The 20,985-nt window shown below is 60.8% G+C and overlaps 2 protein-coding genes across 2 annotated transcripts in view; one reads left to right on the top strand and one right to left on the bottom strand.

The window, feature by feature from the left end:
• The window catches only part of KLHDC4 (kelch domain containing 4), a 19,073-nt gene extending 16,747 nt beyond the window's left edge, over window positions 1-2,326 (top strand). The window contains exon 12 of the mRNA XM_006888861.1: window positions 2,124-2,326. Within this exon, the coding sequence (XP_006888923.1) occupies window positions 2,124-2,326 (203 nt within the window). The remainder of the gene's footprint in view (window positions 1-2,123) is intronic.
• Window positions 2,327-9,235: 6,909 nt separating this feature from the next.
• JPH3 (junctophilin 3) overlaps window positions 9,236-20,985 on the bottom strand; it is a 43,150-nt gene continuing 31,400 nt past the window's right edge. The window contains exons 3-5 of the mRNA XM_006888781.1: window positions 16,303-16,427; window positions 13,418-14,286; window positions 9,236-9,316 (exon numbers count right to left, since the gene is read on the bottom strand). Of these exons, the coding sequence (XP_006888843.1) occupies window positions 9,236-9,316; window positions 13,418-14,286; window positions 16,303-16,427 (1,075 nt within the window). The remainder of the gene's footprint in view (window positions 9,317-13,417; window positions 14,287-16,302; window positions 16,428-20,985) is intronic.

Below are 20,985 nucleotides of genomic sequence, written 5' to 3' on the forward strand. Positions count from 1 at the left end.
TATGAAAGCTCGATGCCAGACACCACCCCAAGACGCAGGACCCAGGGAACACTGCAGGACACAGGTAATATGGCATGATGCAGAGAACATGGTAGGATGCAGGTAATAGCAGGATCCAGGTAACTCAGTAGGATGCAGGTAACACAGCATAGGACGCAGGGAACAGCTGGATGCAGGAAACACAAGACACAGGACACAGCAGGTAACAGCAGGACCCAGGTAACACAGTAGGACCTAGGTCACACAGTAGGACATAGGTAACACAGCTGGACCCAGGTAACATAGCAGGACCCAGTTGACACAGAGGTAGGAGGACTTAGTAACAGCAGGGCTCAGGTAACAGCTGGGCTCAGGTAACACATATAGCCACAGAAAATACTAGAGGACCCAGGTACCAGAGCAGGATGCAGGTAACAGCTAGAAGAACCCAGATAGCATAAAAGAGCCCAGATGACTTGGGCCATGTAACACAATAAAGCACAAATAAAATAGGAGGGTACAGGTATACAGGAGGGCCCAGGTAACACGGGTGGACACCCGCCATACACAGGATCCGAGTGTAGCAGGCCATGAGTCACACAAGAGCACAGGTAAGAGTGAGAGAGCTCAGCACAGGTGACACAGCAAGGGCCAGGCGATACGGAGCCCGGAACACCCAGCTCCCACCGGATGGTGCAGGTAACACTGAGGAGGACTCGTAGAGCACAAGAGGGTACAAGGACCTGACTGTGAGGAAGGCGCAGGTGATTTCACAGATGGGTTCAGGTAGCAGGGAGGATCGCACAGTAAGGTGAGTGCAGGGAGACGTACAGTGAGGACACAGGTCTGTCAGTAAAGGGACCTACAAGAGGAGGCCAAGAACTCCCAGGAAGGAGAAAACGGGACACCCACCTGAGGAGGACACAGGGAACACTGAGGTCGTGCAGGTAACCCACAGTGAAGGAAGGTGCAGATGGCAGTCAGGTGGGCCCAGGTGACTCAGCTGACCAGGAGGTCCAGGTAATGCTCTCTAGGGAGATACAGTCACTCAGGAATCACAGGTGATGCAGCATGCAGGTAGCATGGACACGCAGGTGAAGCCGCATGCAAGTAACATGGAGACACGGGAGGCAGGTTGGGCCACGTGCAGGTAACATGGAGACGCAGGTGAGGCAGGGTGGGCCGCGTGCGGCATATCTCAGGAAGATAGAGAGAAGCAGGTAATTCACTGTGGGGAGGCTACAGGTGAGTCTCACTGAAAAGAACCCAGGTGAGTGAGGAGTGGGCAGGTGGCTCCTGGTGAGGGTGGTTGGGGCTCCACTGAGGACGGAGAGCTCTCACCGTGAGGAAGGTGCAGGACAGGTTAGGTAGGTATATGCCAATGACCACAGGGTTAGGGTCCATCTGACACGAGGATGCACATGACTTACCAGGAGGAAGGAGTAGGTGGGACAGGTGACTCACCTGAAAATGCAGGTAACAGTGAGGTGGACTCAGGTGACACAGGGCGTGCAGTGCGCACACAGTGAGGGGCTCACAGGGTGAAACTGCAGGTAACTCAGGAGGGGGCGTCTACGTGACAGAAGACACAGGTGCCCCCCACGGGGGTGAGGAGACCGTGAGGAGGTGCAGGTGAGGTGAGGCGAGGAGGTGAATGGGAGGTCTCCCTCTTCTCGGGGATGCGGGCTCCCAAAGCTAGGAGGCCAAGCCAGCTGCCAGCGCCATGGGCCTGCGTGCCAGATGTGGTATTTCATGACCGTCCACCGGGGTACTGTGTGTGTGTGTGTGTGTGTGTGTGTGTCCCTGTCGGTCCGTCTGCTCGCCCCCCTAGTGCAATCATCCACAGAGGGGGGGTGTGTGTGTCCCCGTCTGTCCGTCTGTCTGACCCCCTAGTGCATTCATTCATTGACTTGTGTGCCCATGACTGTCCACGGGGGGGTGTGTCCTCGTCCATCTGCCCCCCCCCCCCCAGTGCATTCGTTCATCCACGTGTGCCCAGTGCCTGGAATGATGTGTGGGTGTGCATTTAGTCACGTGTGTCCCGGGGCCCCAGGTGGTGAGCTCACATGCACGTCCTCACAGTGGGCTTCCCGCCATGCCCTGCGCCTCCTCCGTCTGAGTGTGTCCCTGCCCCTCCCATACAGATGAGGTGTCCCCACCGGTGGAACATGCAGAGAGCTTTGAGGACTATGTGTCCAGGACCGAGGCCCACTGGACAGCACGTGCCCGGGAGGGCCTGGGCCCCAACGCCAAGGACAAGAAGGTGCTGAGGGCTGCTCACACGATGGCCAGGACGTTTTATGAAAGCTCGATGCCAGACACCACCCCAAGACAGCCGTCAGACTGAGTGGGCACTTCAGAATGACCTGGACGCTCACGAGCGGGCTGCCACGCTGCCTCCATCCCGCATCGGGTCCCGTGGCAGTCCTGACGTGTGGGGCCTCGCCGGCTCTGGATGCCTGGACAGCACCGGTCCACTTGGGGACCTGGGGACCATCTCTCGCACTGCAGGCTTACTGAACACACCACCCTGTCCTGCAGAGCCTGTGGCTTCTGGAATAAACCTCAGTGGATCAGGCCCCCTTCCTTGTTCTCACTGGGGGATGGGGGGGTCACCTTTGTAGTCCTTTCTCCCAGGGGTTGTCCCAGCCAGGGCGTGGTCGGAGTGAGAGATGGCGGGCAGTGTATAATGGAGCTCCCGTTACAGGCCACTGTCTTCAGTCCTCCCAAAGTGTCCGCAAAACTGAGTGACGTTCCCTCAGGCCTACAGGCTCCACCACAGTCAATCCACATGCCAGTGACCACTGGTGCTAGACCTGGGGGCTTAAGCTGCTGCTACCTTCTCTACCCCCATAGTGGCCACCACACCCACAAGGACACCCAGGTGGTCCTGGTGCTGCACCCACCATTCACACAGCTCCACGGGAAGGACAGGCCTGTGGGGCAGCGCTGTGGGTGGAGTGAGCTCGCCCGAGTGCACAGTCACATGGGTCCTTGTCCTCACTCAAGCCACACCAGTGGGGTTCCTCGGCAAGTGTGGGCACAGGGCCAACGTGCCCAGTCCCCGTGGGTCCAGCCCCACGCAGGGCACCAGTTGTAGATGCAGATGAAGCCACAGTATGAGCGGGGTGCTGGGACTGAGGACCTGGTGCTTTGCCTGAGAGGTTACCTGTCTGCCTTCAGAGCCCCCAAGAGGAGCAGCCAGAGGTCACCCCTGATCCCAGAGCTTGGGGACCCCCTCTTGTTTGGGGAACTGCCCTCCTTCCTGGCAGTGCTCTTTTGATGACTCAGCCGGGAGGGGAGCCAGCCTTGGCTCTCAGCAATGTCATTGTCACTCAGGGTCAGTGTCCAGTCAGCTGTCCTTTCAGACTGTGTGATCAGGCTGGAAGAAAGGCCCAGAAAGCTGCGTGGTCCTACGGTGTGACAGGAGTAGAGGACCAGACCCCGGCACCACCTCGCAGGCTGGGACGGGAATGGCCGGCCTCAGGCACAGGGCCTCACCGCCTCAGTCGCTGGCTCTGACACAGCCTGACCTCCCCGCACAAGGGCCATCTCGGGCACAGAGAATGACCTCCCCTGAGGAACCTCACTTGGTCACTGGAGCACAGAGCTCAGCCTGTCCCAGACTGAAGCACAGGTCTCAGGGTCTGGCCACAGGGCTAGCCCATCAGAGGAGGCAGCCTGGGGCTAGCCTCAGAGCCAGGGGTTGGTGAAGAGAACTGAGGGTCTGAGGGTCCATGGACGCCACAAGGACAAAGCTTTCTCAGAGGAAATGCCACCAGGGTGCTCCTTACAGGTGAGGATGGCCAAACTTCATCTCCCATACGTGGGGCCTGTCAGGAGGGCTCTGTCCTTAGGAAAACGTGGGGGGAGGCAGTCAGCAGAGGACTCAACGAGGTGGACTGACACAGGGACTGTGACAGCAATGGTGAGACCCACGCAGGACACGCAGGGCTCTGGTCTGTTCACAGGAGTGGCGAGTCCTCACTGACGCCACCTGCAGCACCCCCTTCCTGGCACCCGGTCATTGCCCTTCGTGGTCCACCTGGAAGAGGGCTGGCCAGGCTGCGGCTCCCGCATGTGGATTTAGGCAAAGTGAAGCCTTTGGCCACTTCTCTCCTGTGTGGTGATGCTTTACCAATCGATCTGGTGGTGAGAGGTTTTACTTTGTTGATGTTGTGTAACTCATTGAGGGCTGTAGTCCTTGATCTTCGGCAAAAAAGAAGATCCCCCCACCCCCACCCCCCAGGAGCATCGCACTACTCAGACCCACAGCCCATCTCCATCCCCACCTGGGATGGACGGACTGGGCGTCACCCAGTCAGACTCCACCCCTCCATCTCCATCCCCACCTGGGAGCCCACAATTTGGGCGCATGGCAATGAGACACCCACCCACATCTGTGCCACCAGGGCTGCCTGCTTCTCTCGCTTGGGAACATGGTGTCCACCCCACATTGTCCTCAGACACAACCACTCAGGTTCGTGCAGAAACAGTCCCTAAATGGTGACTGTCCTCATATGTCTAGAACCGTCCACCATCCCCACTCCCTGGCCAGAGGGGCCAAGGCCAGTTGCCTGCCTGTCTGTCCTCCATGGCTATCCCTGCCAGGCCAGCCTCTCAGCTTGTCGGCCCAGTTCTGGGGACAGCCTGCGCCTTCTAGCCTCATGCCTGCACCTCTCAGGCCCCAGGTGCCTGTCCGGGCACATCTCTGGACACACAGGCATAGGGTGAAAGCTCAGTGTATTTCCCAGGACAAAGGCTGGAGCCATTCTCAGCTGGAGGTGCCTCTCAGGACCACTTACCCCATGACCCCACTGGGCCAGCAGGGTGCCCGAGCACCATGGCCCCACAGGTCAGCTGCAGGGCATTGCCCCCTCATGACTGACCATGGCCCCGCCAGGGTAGCAGTGTGTCCCCCTAGGACTGTGGCCCCTCCAGATCATCAGCAGGCCATTGACCCCCCCCTCTAGGACCGTGGCCCCTCCAGGTCAGCATAGCACCCCCGACCCCCACTCCAGGACAGTGGCAGAGCAGACACTCGGAACCGCACTTCTGACCAGAACCTTATTTCGTCCCTGCCACCTCACTGTTACGATCTGCCCAACATGAAAACATTGAGACTGGAGATGATGACTTGGTGTCATCTCAGCGCCAGGACGAAGGTCAGCTGTCACCACAGGGGGGCAGCTACAGGAGGAAGTGCCTCCATCAGCCGGTGCCTGATACCACACAGCAGGGAGCAAACAGAACAGGACAGGCTGATGGTGGGCCTGAGGGGGTCCCCCTGGACCTCCTGACTGGGTAAAAGTCACTGCCCAACTGAACCAACGCAATAACGTCCCACCAGGCCATGTGGGGGACCAGCGGGGCCCGTGTGTTACACTGACACAGCCCCGGGAGGGAGACGCATTGGCGTCATGATGGCGTGGTCCGAGGGGCAGCTGGGCCCAGCCTTCTCCCAGCCACGGAGGGCATCTCCTGAGAAAAGTAATTGAAGCCCCAAGCACGCAAACAAAATTCTGTTCACCCCCAAGCAGAGACTCCTGACGTGTCATTTCTTGGGGTCTGATCGGGCACACTGTCCAGAAGGTCCCCAGCCCCCTGAGGGGGGGCGGCCCTGGCCTCACTCCCCACATCACCAGGGAGACCGGAGGTCAGCGTGTGCACAAAGTCGCTGTCTCGGGCAGTGTGCACGAGTGCCCGCAGCTGCAAAACGGGGCTGAGAGAGATGCCGTGGGCAGGGACACTTGGCTGTGGCTGCAGGTGGTGAGTCAGCTCCGCCTGCTGGGGACCTCCCCCCATTTCCGTGGCCACCCCAGGCCTCCCTCTCTGCACCATCATTTGGAGTGCACACTCAGACTGGATCTTTGGGACCCCTGTGTGCCAATGATCACCTGACATCAGACAGCGAGGCAGCCGGCCCAGCCCCTAAAATGACCCAGCTTGGAAACCCAGGGACCCGGTCCTGACTAGGTCTCAGCGCCAGGGAAGGTGGGAAGTGGAGGGCACAGGGCTTGGCCAGGACCCCGTGCCAGGGCAGGCCCGGCGTCAGCACAGGTGGTGAAGTGTACCTGGCAGGAGTGCCAGCCGAGGCCTCAGCCCGTGCTTCACGTGCTCTGTGCCGCAGATTCTTACATCCAGGGCCTAGAAAACATGGTCCCAACAAGGCTGCTTGGATTGGTCGAGACCCGCAGAGCCTCCGCAGTCAGCCCTCTGCACCAGGGTCCTGACGGCCTCAGCACCCCTGTCACCCCAGGTTGCCATAGGCCAGCTACATGCTGTGGAGGAAGGTGCCTGGTGCTCAGCAGAGGAAGCCCGGGCACTGGGGGAGGAACCCGGGAAACTGGGGGAGGAGCCCGGGCACTGGAGGGAGGAGCCCAGGCACTGGGGGGAGGAGCCCGGGAAACTGGGGGAGGAGCCCGGGAAACTGGGGGAGGAGCCCGGGGCACTGGGGGGAGGAGCCCGGGCACTGGGGGAGGAGCCCGGACACTGGAGGAGGAGCCCGGGCACTGGGGGAGGAGCCCGGACACTGGGGGAGGAGCCCAGGCACTGGGGGGAGGAGCCCGGGCACTGGGGGGAGGAGCCCGGGCACTGGGGGAGGAGCCCAGGCACTGGGGGGAGGAGCCCAGGCACTGGGGGGAGGAGCCCGGACACTGGAGGAGGAGCCCGGGCACTGGGGGGAGGAGCCCGGGCACTGGGGGAGGAGCCCGGACACTGGGGGGAGGAGCCCGGGCACTGGGGGGAGGAGCCCAGACACTGGAGGAGGAGCCCGGGCACTGGGGGGAGGAGCCCGGGCACTGGGGGGAGGAGCCCGGGCACTGGGGAGGAAGGGGCTCTGATGCCGGGGACATGGAGGGGCCCTGACACAGGGCAGAGGGGGCATGCCTGGCAGGACAAGATGCCTGACACCAGCCAGGAGACAGGCCCACAGGTGCATCATGAAGCTGAGGAAGGTGTCAGCCAAAGGAGACTGAGCAGTCACTGGGGATGTCACTGCCTTCCCTGGGGACCAATTAAAAATCCACCCGCAGAGCCTGAGGCCCAGGTCAGTCCAGTCTCCGTGGAGCCCGCCCATGTCCTTCATGCACAGGTAGGTGCCATGACGTCCGTGCCCACACACAGTGGCCCAGCAGAGGGGATGTGCCCAGAGCGCTCCTGGGCTTCCCGTCCGCAGCCAGTGCTCTCCTCATGGTGACCTGAGCCTGAACCCACCGCTGTGGGCCTGTCCTACCCCCGCAGCGCTGCCTGGGAAGCTTTCCAAGGCTGGCTGTCCTCACAGAAGCAGATGACACATCTTCCTCACATGGACACACTGGTGGTCTTGAACCCTGAGCCTTTCTGCCAGCAACTGAACACCGTCCCCTCTGCACCAGCAGGACTTCGTAACCTGACAGCCTTTGCGCTGATCCGACTCCTTCAAGCTCACACGGCAGTCAGACTGCTCCCGGGTCTACCGCGCTGCCATCTTCCCAGGAGCCGCGTTTGTCCAGCACTGCCACTGGTTGGTTTGAACCGCCAACCTCTCTGTAAGCAGTGGGATATGTCAAACACAGCGCCACTGGCCCTCCCACGGGGCAAGGCTTGTCTCTTCCCTTCTGGCTCCGGCAGGTGGCCGGGGGCCAGCGGGAGCCCCCAGTCAGGAGACGCCTCGCGCGACATTAAGGGGACATGTCGTGTGGTATCTCTGACGGCTGACACTTCATGGAATCTGCCAAGAACGGACCTTGCCTCGTGGGGCTGTGTCCTGGGCCATGCAGTCCCCTGAGGGTCCAACAGACGAGCCCCCTGTCCTTGCGAAGGCCGCACAAGGCAGGCCGAGCACCCGCATCCCCGTGTGGAGGACGCTGAGATGCACGCAGCATGGCTTGCTCACGTCGGTATCAAAACGAGCAACGGGAAAGTCATAGCCAGCCCTGGAGAGCTGGACCGGGGGTCCCCCCTCTCGCCCCCAGAGGCTCCCCCAGCAGGAGGAGGAGCTGGGGTGAGCCATCAACACAGGCAAGCAAACAACAGGAGGGCCGGGAACATGCTCTAATCTTGAGTTTATTTCTGGTTAAAAATATAGCAATCCAGTGCAGTGTATTAAAGAAATCTGCTTCAAAGTCAGCAGAGAGCTAAGGTAAGCAAAGCAAGGCTGTGCCCCCGACGCCCGAGTTGGGGTCCACGGGCGGGCGCCCCGCGGGGGGGCCGGACACACCGCCCCGGGCCAGGCCCTCGGCATCATCCCCTCGCGTCCTCATCCTCTGCTGGGGGAAGGCCCCCGACATGGGGGAGGCAGAAACACGAGGGGCCGGGTGTACAATCTGGGGGGACCATGGGTGGGGTGCAACAGTTACCTGGGACCTTCCCATTCTCCGAGTTGGAGCCCCATCCCTCCCCCAGCCCCGCTCTGGAGACTTGAGGTCCTAGGAGTGTGCACACCCGTGGATGGGCTATCAGGCGAGGGTGGCTGAGGGGGCCAACACGGGGGCGTGGCACCCCGAGGAGGAAGGGGGTCCTCCAAGGGCTGTCACCGGCAATGCCGTACGGGGGGCACGGGGAAGCCTGAGTGTGCGTCCTGCTGTCAAAGTGCAAACATGCTTGGAGCCCAAGCGTGACATGGGGGGGCCTCAGTGACCCCCTCTGGCCCAGCCTCGGGTCACCTCTCGGTCCTGCCAGGGCGGCCTGCCTGGCCCGGACGCTGCATCCCAGCCTCCCCAGACATGGCGGGATGGGAGAGGCACATGGGGTCACCATGGACACCAGGGAGGGGGGACGCTACCTCGCCGGACAGGACGGACGCAGTGCGGGGTCGGCTTCTCCAGGAAGCCAAGGGGCAGTGCTGAGGCGGCCCTCCTCCAGGACCCCCCCACGCCTCCCTGTCCTTGTCCCCCACCATCCCAGGACCACGAGTGCGACACACGCGTGTGCACAACAGGGGCCGTGGCTCTGCACCCCGGGACCGTGGCGTGGTGCTGAGGACGGTGAGGGGGCTTTGTGTTCTTTGCAGGGTCCCTTCTCGTCCCGTGTCCGCCGGGAGATGGACGCACGGCCCCGTCTGCCATGCCACACAGCGAACTGTATACAAGCAAAGACTTTTGGCTAAAATCCAAAAAACATTACCCAGAAAAAAAGGCAAACTGTGAGTAATACCCCATCGTGTTCTGTGAAGACTCGGGAGGGGCGTGGGACTCGGGCCGACGCTGCCCCTCGCCGTCTGCTCCGCTCCCCTTTTGTACACGGACTGTCATTTTTTGCTAACACGACAGTATTGTCAGATGAAAAAGTTAATAAACAAAATGGCAACTCCGATGTTGAGCAGGATCACCATGGCAACCAGGATTGGCGCCGAGCCCTGGGGGAGAGAGAGCCAGGTCAGGGGCGCCAGAGTCTGAACCCCGACCCCACCCGCTTCCCAGAAACCCAGGGTCGCACAGAGGCGCCTGAGAGGCGAGGGCTGGCAACCCGCGTCCCCAGGACCAGCGCGTCAGGCTCCCGGAGAAGAGCTCCTGATACACACAGCCCGGGCCCTGACGCTGACCCTGACCCTGCGGGAGACCCCGAGGGAGACCCCACGTGAGACCCTGACGCTGACCCTGACCCTGCGGGAGACCCTGACCCTGCGGGAGACTCCAAGGGGAGACCCCGCGGGAGACTGGACGGGCCCCACATGGCTGCTTTGCCTTCGGTTCAGCTGGGAATTCCCGGGGCGGGGGACAGGGCAGAGCTCCGGCGCGCGCCGTGCTGCCAATCCAAAGGCACGTGGTTCGAATCCACCAGCAGCTCTGTGAAAGATGGGCCATTTCCTTGCATGCAGTTTACAGCCTCTGAAGACCCACTGGAGGATCAGCTGTGAGTCTGTTTCCACCCAACGGTCCACAACAACGAGAGACAGTCAGGGTGGAACGAATGAGTCCTTAGAATTTTCAAGCCCTCATAACCCAGAAAAGGAGAGGGGCCAGCTGGAGCTGCCTGGGCCGGTGAAGGGCAGAGGCATCGGTGTGACCACCCCCTTCCGTCCCCACAGAGCAGTTTTCCGGCCAGCCAGTCCAGGCTCCGGATGGCCTGGGGCTGGTCCCTGTCCTCCAGGATCTGGCCTGAGAATCAGGGCAACCGCCTAGACACAACACAGAGATTATCTGCACTGCGTGGGGGCCCAGGACTCCTCCAGGGGCCTATCAGCTTTCTGCTGCTCCCTGAGCCCATGGGGCCTGCAGTGGGGGTTTGGGGGGGGGGAGACCGACTGCAGATGGGTGTCCTGCCATGGACACGGCTCTCGGGCAAGGCCCTCTGCACTCAGTCAACAGGGAGGACAGGTCTCCAGGCCACAGGCCCCGGGCAGGCCGACCGTAAGGTCTCCAGGCCACAGGCCCCGGGCAGGCCGACCGTGAGGTCTCCAAGCCACAGGCCCCAGGCAGGCCGACCGTGAGGTCTCGACTGGTGCTGTGAGGTTGGGTCACCAGCAGAAGGCCTCCTCTCCCTGCAGAGGTGGATGGGTGGGCCTCAGAGCAGCTCCAGGCTGGAAGGCTGGTCAGAGGCAGTGAGGCGGGCCCTGGGAACCCAGCTGTGCATTACTGGGTAGGCAGGGACAAGCAGTGGTGGTGGTCCACAGGACGTGAGTGTGCCCAGCCAGTCTGGGCCCCAGTGACTGTAACCACCGTGGACTCTCCAAGTGTCCAGGGTGGACCAGGGCTGTCTCCAGTCACCACAGCCTGAACTTTTCATTCACAGCCACCAAGATGACCCATTTAGGGCTACTGCCCACCTTGCTGGTCTCAGGTCCATGGCCAGCATCTGTAGAATGGTCTCATGAGAGAAAAATGTCCCCAAGGCACAGTGGGTAGGCAGCCTCACCACCTTGCTTGTTCCTCCCTGTACCCTGTGACCAGCTTCCAGGAGGAGACTGCCCTGGACAGAGGCCACCATTCCTGGCCACCGGCCTTATTCCTATTTCTCCAGAAAGACCTGCAGGCCAGGGCCTGATCTACACAGCATCAACCGTGACACTCACATCAGTAAACCCTGTCTTCCGGGCAGAAAGCAGCTCCTATGCACCCCTCCAAGAAGAAGGGAGAGTGAGAGTGCTCCCAAGTCCTTGCTGCAGACCCGAGGGGCCACCCTGATCCAGGCTGTGGTTTCAGCATCTCAGTCTGGACAGAGATCTCATCTCCAGCCAGGCCCCATCGCTGTCCAGAGACCAGGCATGCAAGACAATACCCATCAGAGAGAAGTCCTTCATATTGGAGAGTGGGAATGGGGGGGGGAGAGAGAATGAGAGGGGGGAGGGAGGAAAAGGGAGGGGGAGGGAAGAGAGAGAGAGGACCTGCATGTCTGAAAGTGGTCACCAGAGAGAGGGTCCTGCCCACTGGTGAACAGTCATCAGAGAGAAAGTGAGAAGTGTCCTTCATGTCTGACAGTGGTCATCAGAAAGAGAGTGAGAGTGTCCTGCATGCCTGAGAATGGTCATCAGAGGGGAGCCGAATCCAGATGACGAGAGACACAGAAACGAGACAGGTGAATGTGATCTTCTCAACATGGAAATGAAGACAACCCATGAAATGACAAAGTTCACACATCACTCATCTGTTCAAGGACTTGAGTCTCCAGAGTGCATCTCTTCAACAGAAAAGCAACTCAGCTGAAAAGGTGCAGAGGACAGCATGGCTGGTTGTCCGGGGAAGACGGCTGACAAGCACATGAGCGGCCAGCAAGCTCACAGGGCTCTGTGTGGACATGCACACCCATCACACACGTGCACGCACGCAGCACACAGTGAGCACATGCCCACATGGCACACGTGTGCACGCACACTGCACACAGAGATCACATGCACACACATCACACACATGCACGCACGCCACACACAGCGAGCACATGCCCACACATCACACACGTGCATGCACGTAGGACACAGCGAGCACAGGCCCACACATCACACATGTGCATGCACGCTGCACGCAGAGATCACATGCCCACCCATCACACACGTGCACGCATGCAGCACACAGCGAGCACAGGCCCACACATCACACACGTGCATGCACGCTGTGCAGAGATCACATGCCCACCCATCACACATGTGCACGCATGCCACACACGGTGAGCACAGGCACACACATCACACACGTGCACATACACCACACACGGCGATCACATGCAGAAAGCACACCAGCGCACACATATCACATGTGACATATGTGTGCATGCCACAACACAGGCCTGTAGAGAACATAGATGCCACAGACAGTGTAGGTGAGGATGCACACCACAGTTGTGCAAAGAGCACGTGTGTGGACGTGCATGCCTGAACACATCATATGTACACAGATAACAAGGGTGCATACAAGGCACATGCACACACATCACATAGGATGGACATGTCACACACAGCAAGCACATGTAGACTGCACACATAGACACATTCTTGCACACATGTCTCATGTGGACGCACAGGCCACATGCAGGCAGGGAACACCTATGCCACACACTGTTAACACGTCTCACAGGTGAAAAGAGCACACGTGTGCACATACATGCATGAGCAAATCACATGTACACAGATGACAAGTGTGAGCACAGAAGCTGCATACACACATGTACATACACAGACCACATGCAGGCAGAGGACACACATGCGCATGACCTCACACAATACATGTGACACACATACCACAGACATACAGGGAACACATATTCACACAACATATGAAAACATGTAGACACACAGCACATATGTATATATCCATGTTGTTGTTGTTGTTATGTGCCGTCGAATCATTTGCGACTCATAGCGACCCTCTGTACAACAGCCCTAAACCCTGCTCTGTCCTGTGCCAATCACACCGTCTCCGACACACCCATCCCGATTACCCCAGTCACTGAATCAATCCACCTCCTAGAGGGACAAACACATTAACACACAGGCCACATTCCTTTAGCACACACATGTGTAAACACAACACACACACCACAGGGACTGTGTGTGCACACATGTATACAGACCACACTACACACACGCAGAGGACACACACGCACATGTGCTGTCATGATGATGGTGAGGGAAGTGCATGCTGGGAACACAGGCTTCCCTCTGAGCGTGTGGGGAGAATCCTGGGAAGGGACTCCGACCTCTGTGACAAGCACATGGTCTCCACGCAGTGACACACAAGTCAGCAGTCCACCAGCTCTCTGGGGCCACTTCGACCCCTGGAGGACCAAGCAGGGGCACCCGTACTGCTCTGTCTAAGGACAATCAAGTCCGGTTCGCATCTTGTGTCCAGCATGGGGTGGAGGCCAGGCCGGAGCCACCACAGCCCTGGTCACACCCCTGAGCACAGCCGGCCTGGTGCTGCTGCCCCTGCTGTCCTTGGTCACGTCCCCCGGCTCTGTCCCCACATGTGGGGGACCCCAGGCCACCTGGCCACCCAGAGGCCCCCTGAGCCGGCCAGGCACTCACCGCACTGGACTTGAGCTCGTCCCCAGTCTCCTCGTCCGACTCCAGGGCCAGCGGCAGGGACTTCTGCGGCGGGGAGAAGGTGAGGTCCCAGCGCAGCAGGCGCGGCTCGGCCTTGTCTGCGCCCAGGCGCAGGCTCTCCAGCTTCTGCACCGCGGGCTCCCCGGGCGGCCGCACGTTCTCCTTGTTCTGTGCGCGGGCTCGCGGCCGCTGAGCCCCAAAGGCCCGCTCCTCTGCCGCGCCCCGGCCCGCGCACCCCTTGCCGTAGCGTCTCTTCTGGGGGTGGGCGTCCTGCGAGGCCGCGTCCACCCGCAGCAGCGGCTTCATCTCCATCTCGTAGCTGCTCAGCCGTTCCTCGTCCAGTGCCATCAGCGCGCTGCCCCCACAGCCGGGGTTGCCGGCCCGCGGGTGGGAAGTCCACGTAAAGGCAGGGGGCGACTCCGTCCGTCGCTCCCGGGGCCGGGGGTTGCCAGGCTGCCTGTGGCCGGGGCCCCGGGCACGGTGGTCGTCTGTCAGCTGGCCGCCTCGTGTGGCACCCCGGCCGCCCCTCGGGCCCCCAGCCTTGTCGTCAGCCCAGCTGTTGCGGGCGCAGTCCCCGCCCCGGCCCTCCAGCAGCACCTGGATGTCCCGTTCCTCGTCCACCGACAGCTGGCGGGAAAAGTGGGCCATCTTGTTCCGGGCGGTGGGGGCCGGTGGGCTGGCAGATGGGCTGGTGGGGAGGCTCTGCAGGGGGCTGTCGTCGGGGGTCAGGTCCGAGGGCGTGGTTCCCTTCCGGTACAGCTCGGGGCTCTCCGGTGGCAGGGGCGTCCCTGCCGAAGCCACCTCCAGGTCCTCGCTCGAGCTCCGGTGTTTCGGCCGCTGGCACTCGAGCCCTTGAGAGGGACAGAAGCACGGGGTGGTCACTGGTGCACTGAGGCCTGGGGCCAGAGGAGGCCCCAACATGCCCCTGTGGGCTGAGTCTCTTCAGGGTGTTCCAGAGCCCAGGTCCAGCCCCAGGACCTCGCAGCCACATCTCCCTGTTGGTCAGTGTGTTTGGAGGCCGCACTCAGTCAGTGCCCGAGAAGGGGACAGGGTCGCTGGATGTCACTATGTTGGCTGACAGGACCCTGAACGCAGGTGGGGACACTGCTCGGTCCTGTCCCCTCCTCCCTGGCTCTCTGTGTCCCCCTCCTCCCTGGCTCTCTGTGTCCGAGCCTATTGCTGCAGCCACTGTCCCAGTGCATCCAGCAAGGGCCCACCTCCGGCTTACTGACCCCCCCTGCTGTCCTGAGCCTGCTGTCCTCCTCCAGGACTGGCTCTCCTGAGGGCTCACATGACCCAGGGCCCAAGAGTGAGCTCAGGCGCCCTCCCCTCTAGGAAATACTCGGCTGTGGCCACAGTACTTCTGGTCACAGGAGCTGCCCCTAGCTGGCCTGGAGCTCCGCAGGTCCCGACACCCCACAGGGCTGCATGCGGCTGCCCGCCGGGGTCCCCTGAGTCAGCGGTGGACGGTTCTCCCCAGCAGAATCCTGCTGGCTGAGGAGCTGGCCCAGGCCAGGCCCTCACTGCGTCCCACCACGTCTGTCCTGTTCCACCGAGGCCCCAGCCTGTGGACCACTCGTCAACCCAGCTGTCAAGATGGTCACCACGCTGGCCGTGAGGCTGCAGGGAGACCCCGCCACCCTGTACACCAGCTCCATTTCCTCTTCCCCACGTGGAACCGCATTTCAAGCCCTGGATAGCATGACAGCAGGTGAGGGACAGAAAAGGCCCTCGTGGGAAGACAAATCCAGCATGAGGCTGGCCCCTCAGAGGGTCCACAGGATGCGAGTGAGAGCCTCGTCCATGGTGAGGGCAGCCTGAGGCCAGAGTGGGTGAGGCTGGGAGACACAGGCCAGAGGGGCCAGTCCTCTTCAGGCCCCAGCCCCGGCCTGGCTGGAGCAGCAGCGACCATGACAGGACACACAGGGAAGACCAATGCAGAGGGTCCAGGGGGGGCCTAACCAGCCTGCTCTCTGATCCTAGTCCCAGCCCTCGACCTGAGATTGAGCTGTGGCTGCATGGACAGCCGGGGCCACCAGGTGGGCTACAAACATCAGTGCTCCTGAGCTCTGGGGAAACCCACTGGCCCCCAGGCCCATGCCACAATCCATCACCACCCTTCACTGACTGGAGCCGAGTGAATAGAGCTGAGTGGAGTGTCATAGAGCGTGACACACAGCACAGAGCCAGGACTCAGGCAGAGCCCGCCCGGGGAGGGGTCCCCGGAGGAAGGACGCCCTTTATCACTCTGACTGCCAGTGGCTCCCAGCACCTTCCGGCCCCTCCAGAAGACACAGGCACCACCTCACTGAAGCCCTCAGGTGTGCAGAGCTTCTGTGTCTACAGTTAACACAGTGGAACTGAGTGAAAGGAGCACTTCAGCCACTCACACGGCCTTCCCTGCTACCACTCATCGCCACTGAGCTCCAGAACCGTGTGGGAAGGGCGGGGAGGGGGACAGCACGGGCAGGTGTCCACACCACTGCCCGCCGGCCCCTCGGCACCCTCCAGCCCTCCCCTCAGCCCTCCCCGGCCCTCCCCTCGGTGCCTTCTGACCCTCCCCTCGGCCCTCCCTGGCCCTCTCCAACCCTCCCCGGCCCTCCCCTCGGCACCCTCTGACTCTTCCCTCCCTGACCCTCCCCTCCACACTCCCTGGCCCTCTCCAGCCCTCTCCTCAGTACCCGCCAGCCCTCCCCGCCCCTGCCCTTCCTTGGGCCTCCCCCCCATGTCTCTCATCTCGGCACCCTCAGTGCTCTCTGGACCCTCCCTGGCCCTCCCTTCGATGCCCTCGCCGACCCTTCGCCCCCCCCCGCCCTCCCTTGGGCCTCCCACACACACCCCTCCCCTCCGTGCCCACCGGCCCTCACCATTCTCCCGGTGCTGGAAGGACGGTGAGAACTCTTTGGCAGTGATCCTGGCGATCCGCGCTTCCTCCTGGGCCTTCTGGGCCGCCGTCAGCGCGGCCTCGGCCTTGGCCCGGGAGTGAGAGGTCCTGGGGGGACAGAGAGAGGCGGTGAGGATACAGGGCAGCAGGAGCACCACACCAGCCCACCACACTGACCCTCACAGCCCAAGACAGTGCTGCATCCCCCATCTCGAGCTCTGCCCAGCCACGGACCTGCTGGCTTCCTGACATACCTGAGAGCTGGCCAGGATGGAGGACAGTCCACGTATGGCCAGGCCCTGGTACAGAGAAGCAGCCCTGCCTGCCCGTGGAAGGCTGTGCAGAGAAGGCACTGGAGACGTCTTTGAGACCGGGTGTGGACTGAGGCCCCACGGCCCGGCCAGTGCTAACCCACGTGGACTCGAGTGAGCTGGGTGGGTGAGGGGCCACCGTCCACCCTGACACCCCGGGGCCGGCCAGCCACGACACGACACCAGGACACGTGCTGTGGGACCTCAGAGTAGACATCATCTGAGGCCACTCGTCAGAATCTCGAGGGGAGCCTGGCCAGTCCCCAAGACAGCACCCCTACCATGGTGTCCACTTGCCCAGCCGAGGCCCCGGCCCATGCTACTCACTCCTGGGGGGGGGCTGACAGGACAGGAGACATAGCCCCCCTCCACCCACCCAGCAAGGGCCACCTGCGTCCTGGGTCCTAGCCCCCAGAGTCCATCACAGGCCCTCGGACATCCCACTCATTGTCCACTGGCTTCACCAACCTGTCCAGGAGCCGGCAGGCCAGCAACTTAGAAGGAGAAAGTGGCCCCACAGCCAGGGAATGTCCTGGATATTGGGGCTGGGCCCTCATGACCACACAGAGGGCAGCTGTGTCCACCTGGATGGGACCTCAGCCCCTGCACAGGAGTGTGGACATGCTCCTCGGGGTAGCCATGAAGGGGACCCTGCATGCTGCCCCACCCATGCACGGCTGTGGGACGCTTGAGGTGTCCTGTCCCCAGTGGACAGGCTGCAACAGGGGTCCACCCCCACTGTTAATACACTTCCTCCAGCCCGAGGGAGGCCCAGCCTCAGGGACACAACACCCAGGGGGCATGATTACAGGCCGCCAAAGTCATCCCTGCCCATGTGGCCCTGAGAAACACACTGTGACTTCATGTCTGGCCCTAGAACCACCCAGCCCACCACTGTCCAGCCATCTACTCAGTGACCCTGGTTCTGCTGGCCACTCCACGGGCCCAATGTTACAGGGCTGAGGCATGCATTGAGGGACATCTGCCCGGCCGACCCGGCCTGGCACTTTGTCCCTGTCTGCTGGGGGTGGTGACATAGCCCCTGGGTCTGCCTGTCCACTCTTTGGACACCGGGCCTGGACTGAGTGGTCTTCACAGACACCTGGGACCAGCGTGGAGCAGTGTGGCTGGGCCATTCCGCCCTGAGGTAGCACGTGTGGACATCCCTTCCCCTGACATCACCACCACCTGCGAGACCCTCACAGCGTCGGCCACTGACCCCTCTCGGTCATCACTCTGTGTCTCCACTAGGCCAAGATCTTCTCTAGAGATGGGCCACCCACCCCATGGCCACTCGGAACCCAGCCTGGAACCAGGGCCCTCCCTCCGCGGTGCTAGCCTGCCCACGGACATTCCCCCCAAGGGGCTCCCACAGCTTTGCTTAGTAAAAATACTGCAAACGTTAATTCCCCAACATCGTACATATATTTGCATATATACATTCACACATATATAAAAAGACTATGCAGTTCCAGGCCCTGAGAGTAAATCAAGACAGCACGCTTGATACCCCCCGCTGTGCTGGGAGTGGCCCTGGCCAGTGAGCCTCTTCTCGGGCTGTGGGTGCCCCTTCACCGCCCCACCCCAGGCTGTCTGTATGTCCTGTGTCATTGAAAGGACCGTCCTCCCCTGTCCGTCACCGTTCCCTGCTGGCTCTGCTGGTCAGCTCCTGGCCCAGAGCCTGGGGAGGAGGTGGGTGTCTGGTCCTGCTGCTGACCAGCCGGCTGGGTGGGTGTGGGAGGAAGCAGTGAGTGGTCCCCCCAAATGACCCAAAACAGCACCTCCTGGGGACCTGCAGAATCCTAGGCACTCCCTGGACTTGAGTCAGACAGCAGAGGCCTGTGGTCCAGGAGGTGACCATTGAGGCTAGCCGTCTAGGAGTGACAACCGGTGGCTGTGGTCCAGGCTTTGAACACACCTCTCTTCTCTCCCTCTCTCTGTCTCTCTATCTCTCTGTGTCTCTGCTGCTCCCCTCTGTCATTCTCTCCCTGGCAGACACCCCCTTTGCCTCCCCTCCTCCTTTTCTGTCCCTCCCTCTCTGTATATATCTTTATCTCTCCCCCCCCCACTCTCTCTCTTTTTCCTTCTGTTTCTCTCTTTTTCTCCGTCTCTCTCCCCCTGTATCTTTCTGTCTCTCTCTCTATCTCAATATCTTTCTGTCTCTGTGTGTGTGTCTTTTGCCGTCTATTTTTGGTAAAAACTCCACTGAGATATCATCACACACAGTACAACTTCCCTCGTCTAAAGTTTGAGAGTGGTGATTTCCCACACATTCACAGAGGTGAGCAGCCATCACCAGACTACCACTTCCAGAATGTTCTACCATCCCTGAAGGAAAGCTTATCTCAAGCAGTCACCCCTGCTGGCTGGGTGCCCCTGAGCAATGGCACAGCCACCTCCCGCCCCCCTCCCAGCCTCGATGGCCCTCTGGATACACTGGAGGGAGCACTGCAGAGTTTGGGGGGGACACAGTCTGCTGCCCCTGACCCCCAGCCTGGATGGTCCTCTGTGTACACTGGAGAGAACACTGCGGGGTTCTGGAGGGCAAAGACTACTCCTCCATCCCTTGGCCTCGATGGTCCTCTGTATACACTGGAGGGAACACTGCAGGGTTCTGGAGGACATAGGGACAGCGTAGGTGACACACTCGACAGGGCTGGTACAGCATGGCACCCAAGTCCAGAGCCCTGGATTGGGGGGGGGCACTACACAAGAAAAAGATGACTGCCCAGGACATAAGCCACGTCTGAGGCTTTCTAGAGAGGCCAAGAGGACTGGAGTTGGGATCCTTGGTAACCAGGCTGCTCTGAGAGGGTGTCCCCATGGTTACTGGATGGGATGTGGCCTCTCCAAAGAGATTTAGTCACTCAAACAGGACTCTAAAAGGTCCAAGACATCAGCACCCTGTATGGTCAACGAGGGCTTTGCATTTCCACCCCAGAGATGCAGAACCAGAGTCTACATTGTAACAAGATTCCCAAGTGCTTGTTACAAAGACAGAAGGTCCACCCAGGGATCTGGTTACAATGAAGATGCTGAAAAGTATGAAGCTGCCAACATTTCCTTTTACTTGGATCCATAGTCAGCACCCATAGTAGCAGCGGTCAGAAATCAAAGGACACACTGCACTGGGCAACTCTGCTGTCAAGAACCTCGCCAAAGTGCCAGAGCGCACAGATGTCATTATAAAGACTAAGGTGTGCCTCATCCAAAGCGTGGTATTTTCAGTTGTTTCCTGTGCATTTAAAAGTTGGTCAATGAATAAGAAAGATCAAGCAGGCTGCTCCTTGGAGGAAAGAATGGTGACACTCGATCCTACATACTTCAGGCACGCTGTCAGGGGGGACCAGGCCTCGGGAAAAGACAGCATGCTGGGAAAGGTGGAGGGTCAGAGAACAAGATGGACTGATGCAGTGTGTGTGACCATGGGCTCGCGCGTGGCCGAGATGCTGAGGACAGGGCAGGAGAGGACAGCAGCTCATGGAGAAGCGGCATCTGAAGGGAACAGCAAATTCTCAGCAGCGGTGACTACAGGAACCAGAGCAAGTCCTGCCCACAAGTGACACTAACTCAGGACTGGCGTGAACATCATCCTAGATGTCAACAGCTGATCCTAGAAGCCGTCCCTGCCAGGTGGACACGAGGGAGTCCCCGCTCCTCAGAACTGGCCCCAGTGGAGACTGAAGAGCAGCATCAGGCAGGGAGAGGGCAGGAAGGGGCTGGCGGGGGACAGAGGACCTGGGGAGCCGAGCGTGTGTGTCAGTGTCCTGCCCGAGGACACGCGTGCCCACTCCACCTGCCTCGCTGATGTTGTTATTGTTGTTGTTGTTGTGTACCTTCAAGTCGAACCTACCGTCCAGCAGCTCTTCAAACGCAACCCATCTCACAGGAGGAGACTGCCCATCGGGCTCCTGAGGAGCAGCTGGTGGATTCGAACCACGTGCCTTCGGGATTGCAGCACAGCTTCTTATCACTAGGCCACCAGAGCTCCCCAGAGTGGGCTAATCTAGCTCTCTGTAAAGACACGCTCACCTGGACGCCCTCCTGGGAAGACCCCTCCCGCCAGCCTCCATGGAGGCCCGGGCCCCCCACAGGCCCCCTCTGCCCTTCTCCTGGGGGGCCTGGCCCCTCAGTTATGTCTTCACATCCAGAGCTGAGCGTGGTGCTGTGGGCCCCAGACACAGGCTGCCGGAGAAGCCAGTGTTGGGGAAACAGGAAGGCCAGCTCATGACAGTGCAAAGCCCTCTGGTGGCCAGCAGTGCCCGGTCAGTGTCACTGCCCCGATGCTGAATTATTAACAGCAAGGAGTGGTGTGCCGTAGGATCTGAGCACCGCCAACCAGCACATGGAGACAA

This window comes from Elephantulus edwardii, unplaced genomic scaffold, assembly GCF_000299155.1.
Source record: "Elephantulus edwardii isolate Elephantulus edwardi_28Jun2011 unplaced genomic scaffold, EleEdw1.0 scaffold00072, whole genome shotgun sequence".
In the NCBI taxonomy this organism is placed as follows: Eukaryota; Metazoa; Chordata; class Mammalia; order Macroscelidea; family Macroscelididae; genus Elephantulus; species Elephantulus edwardii.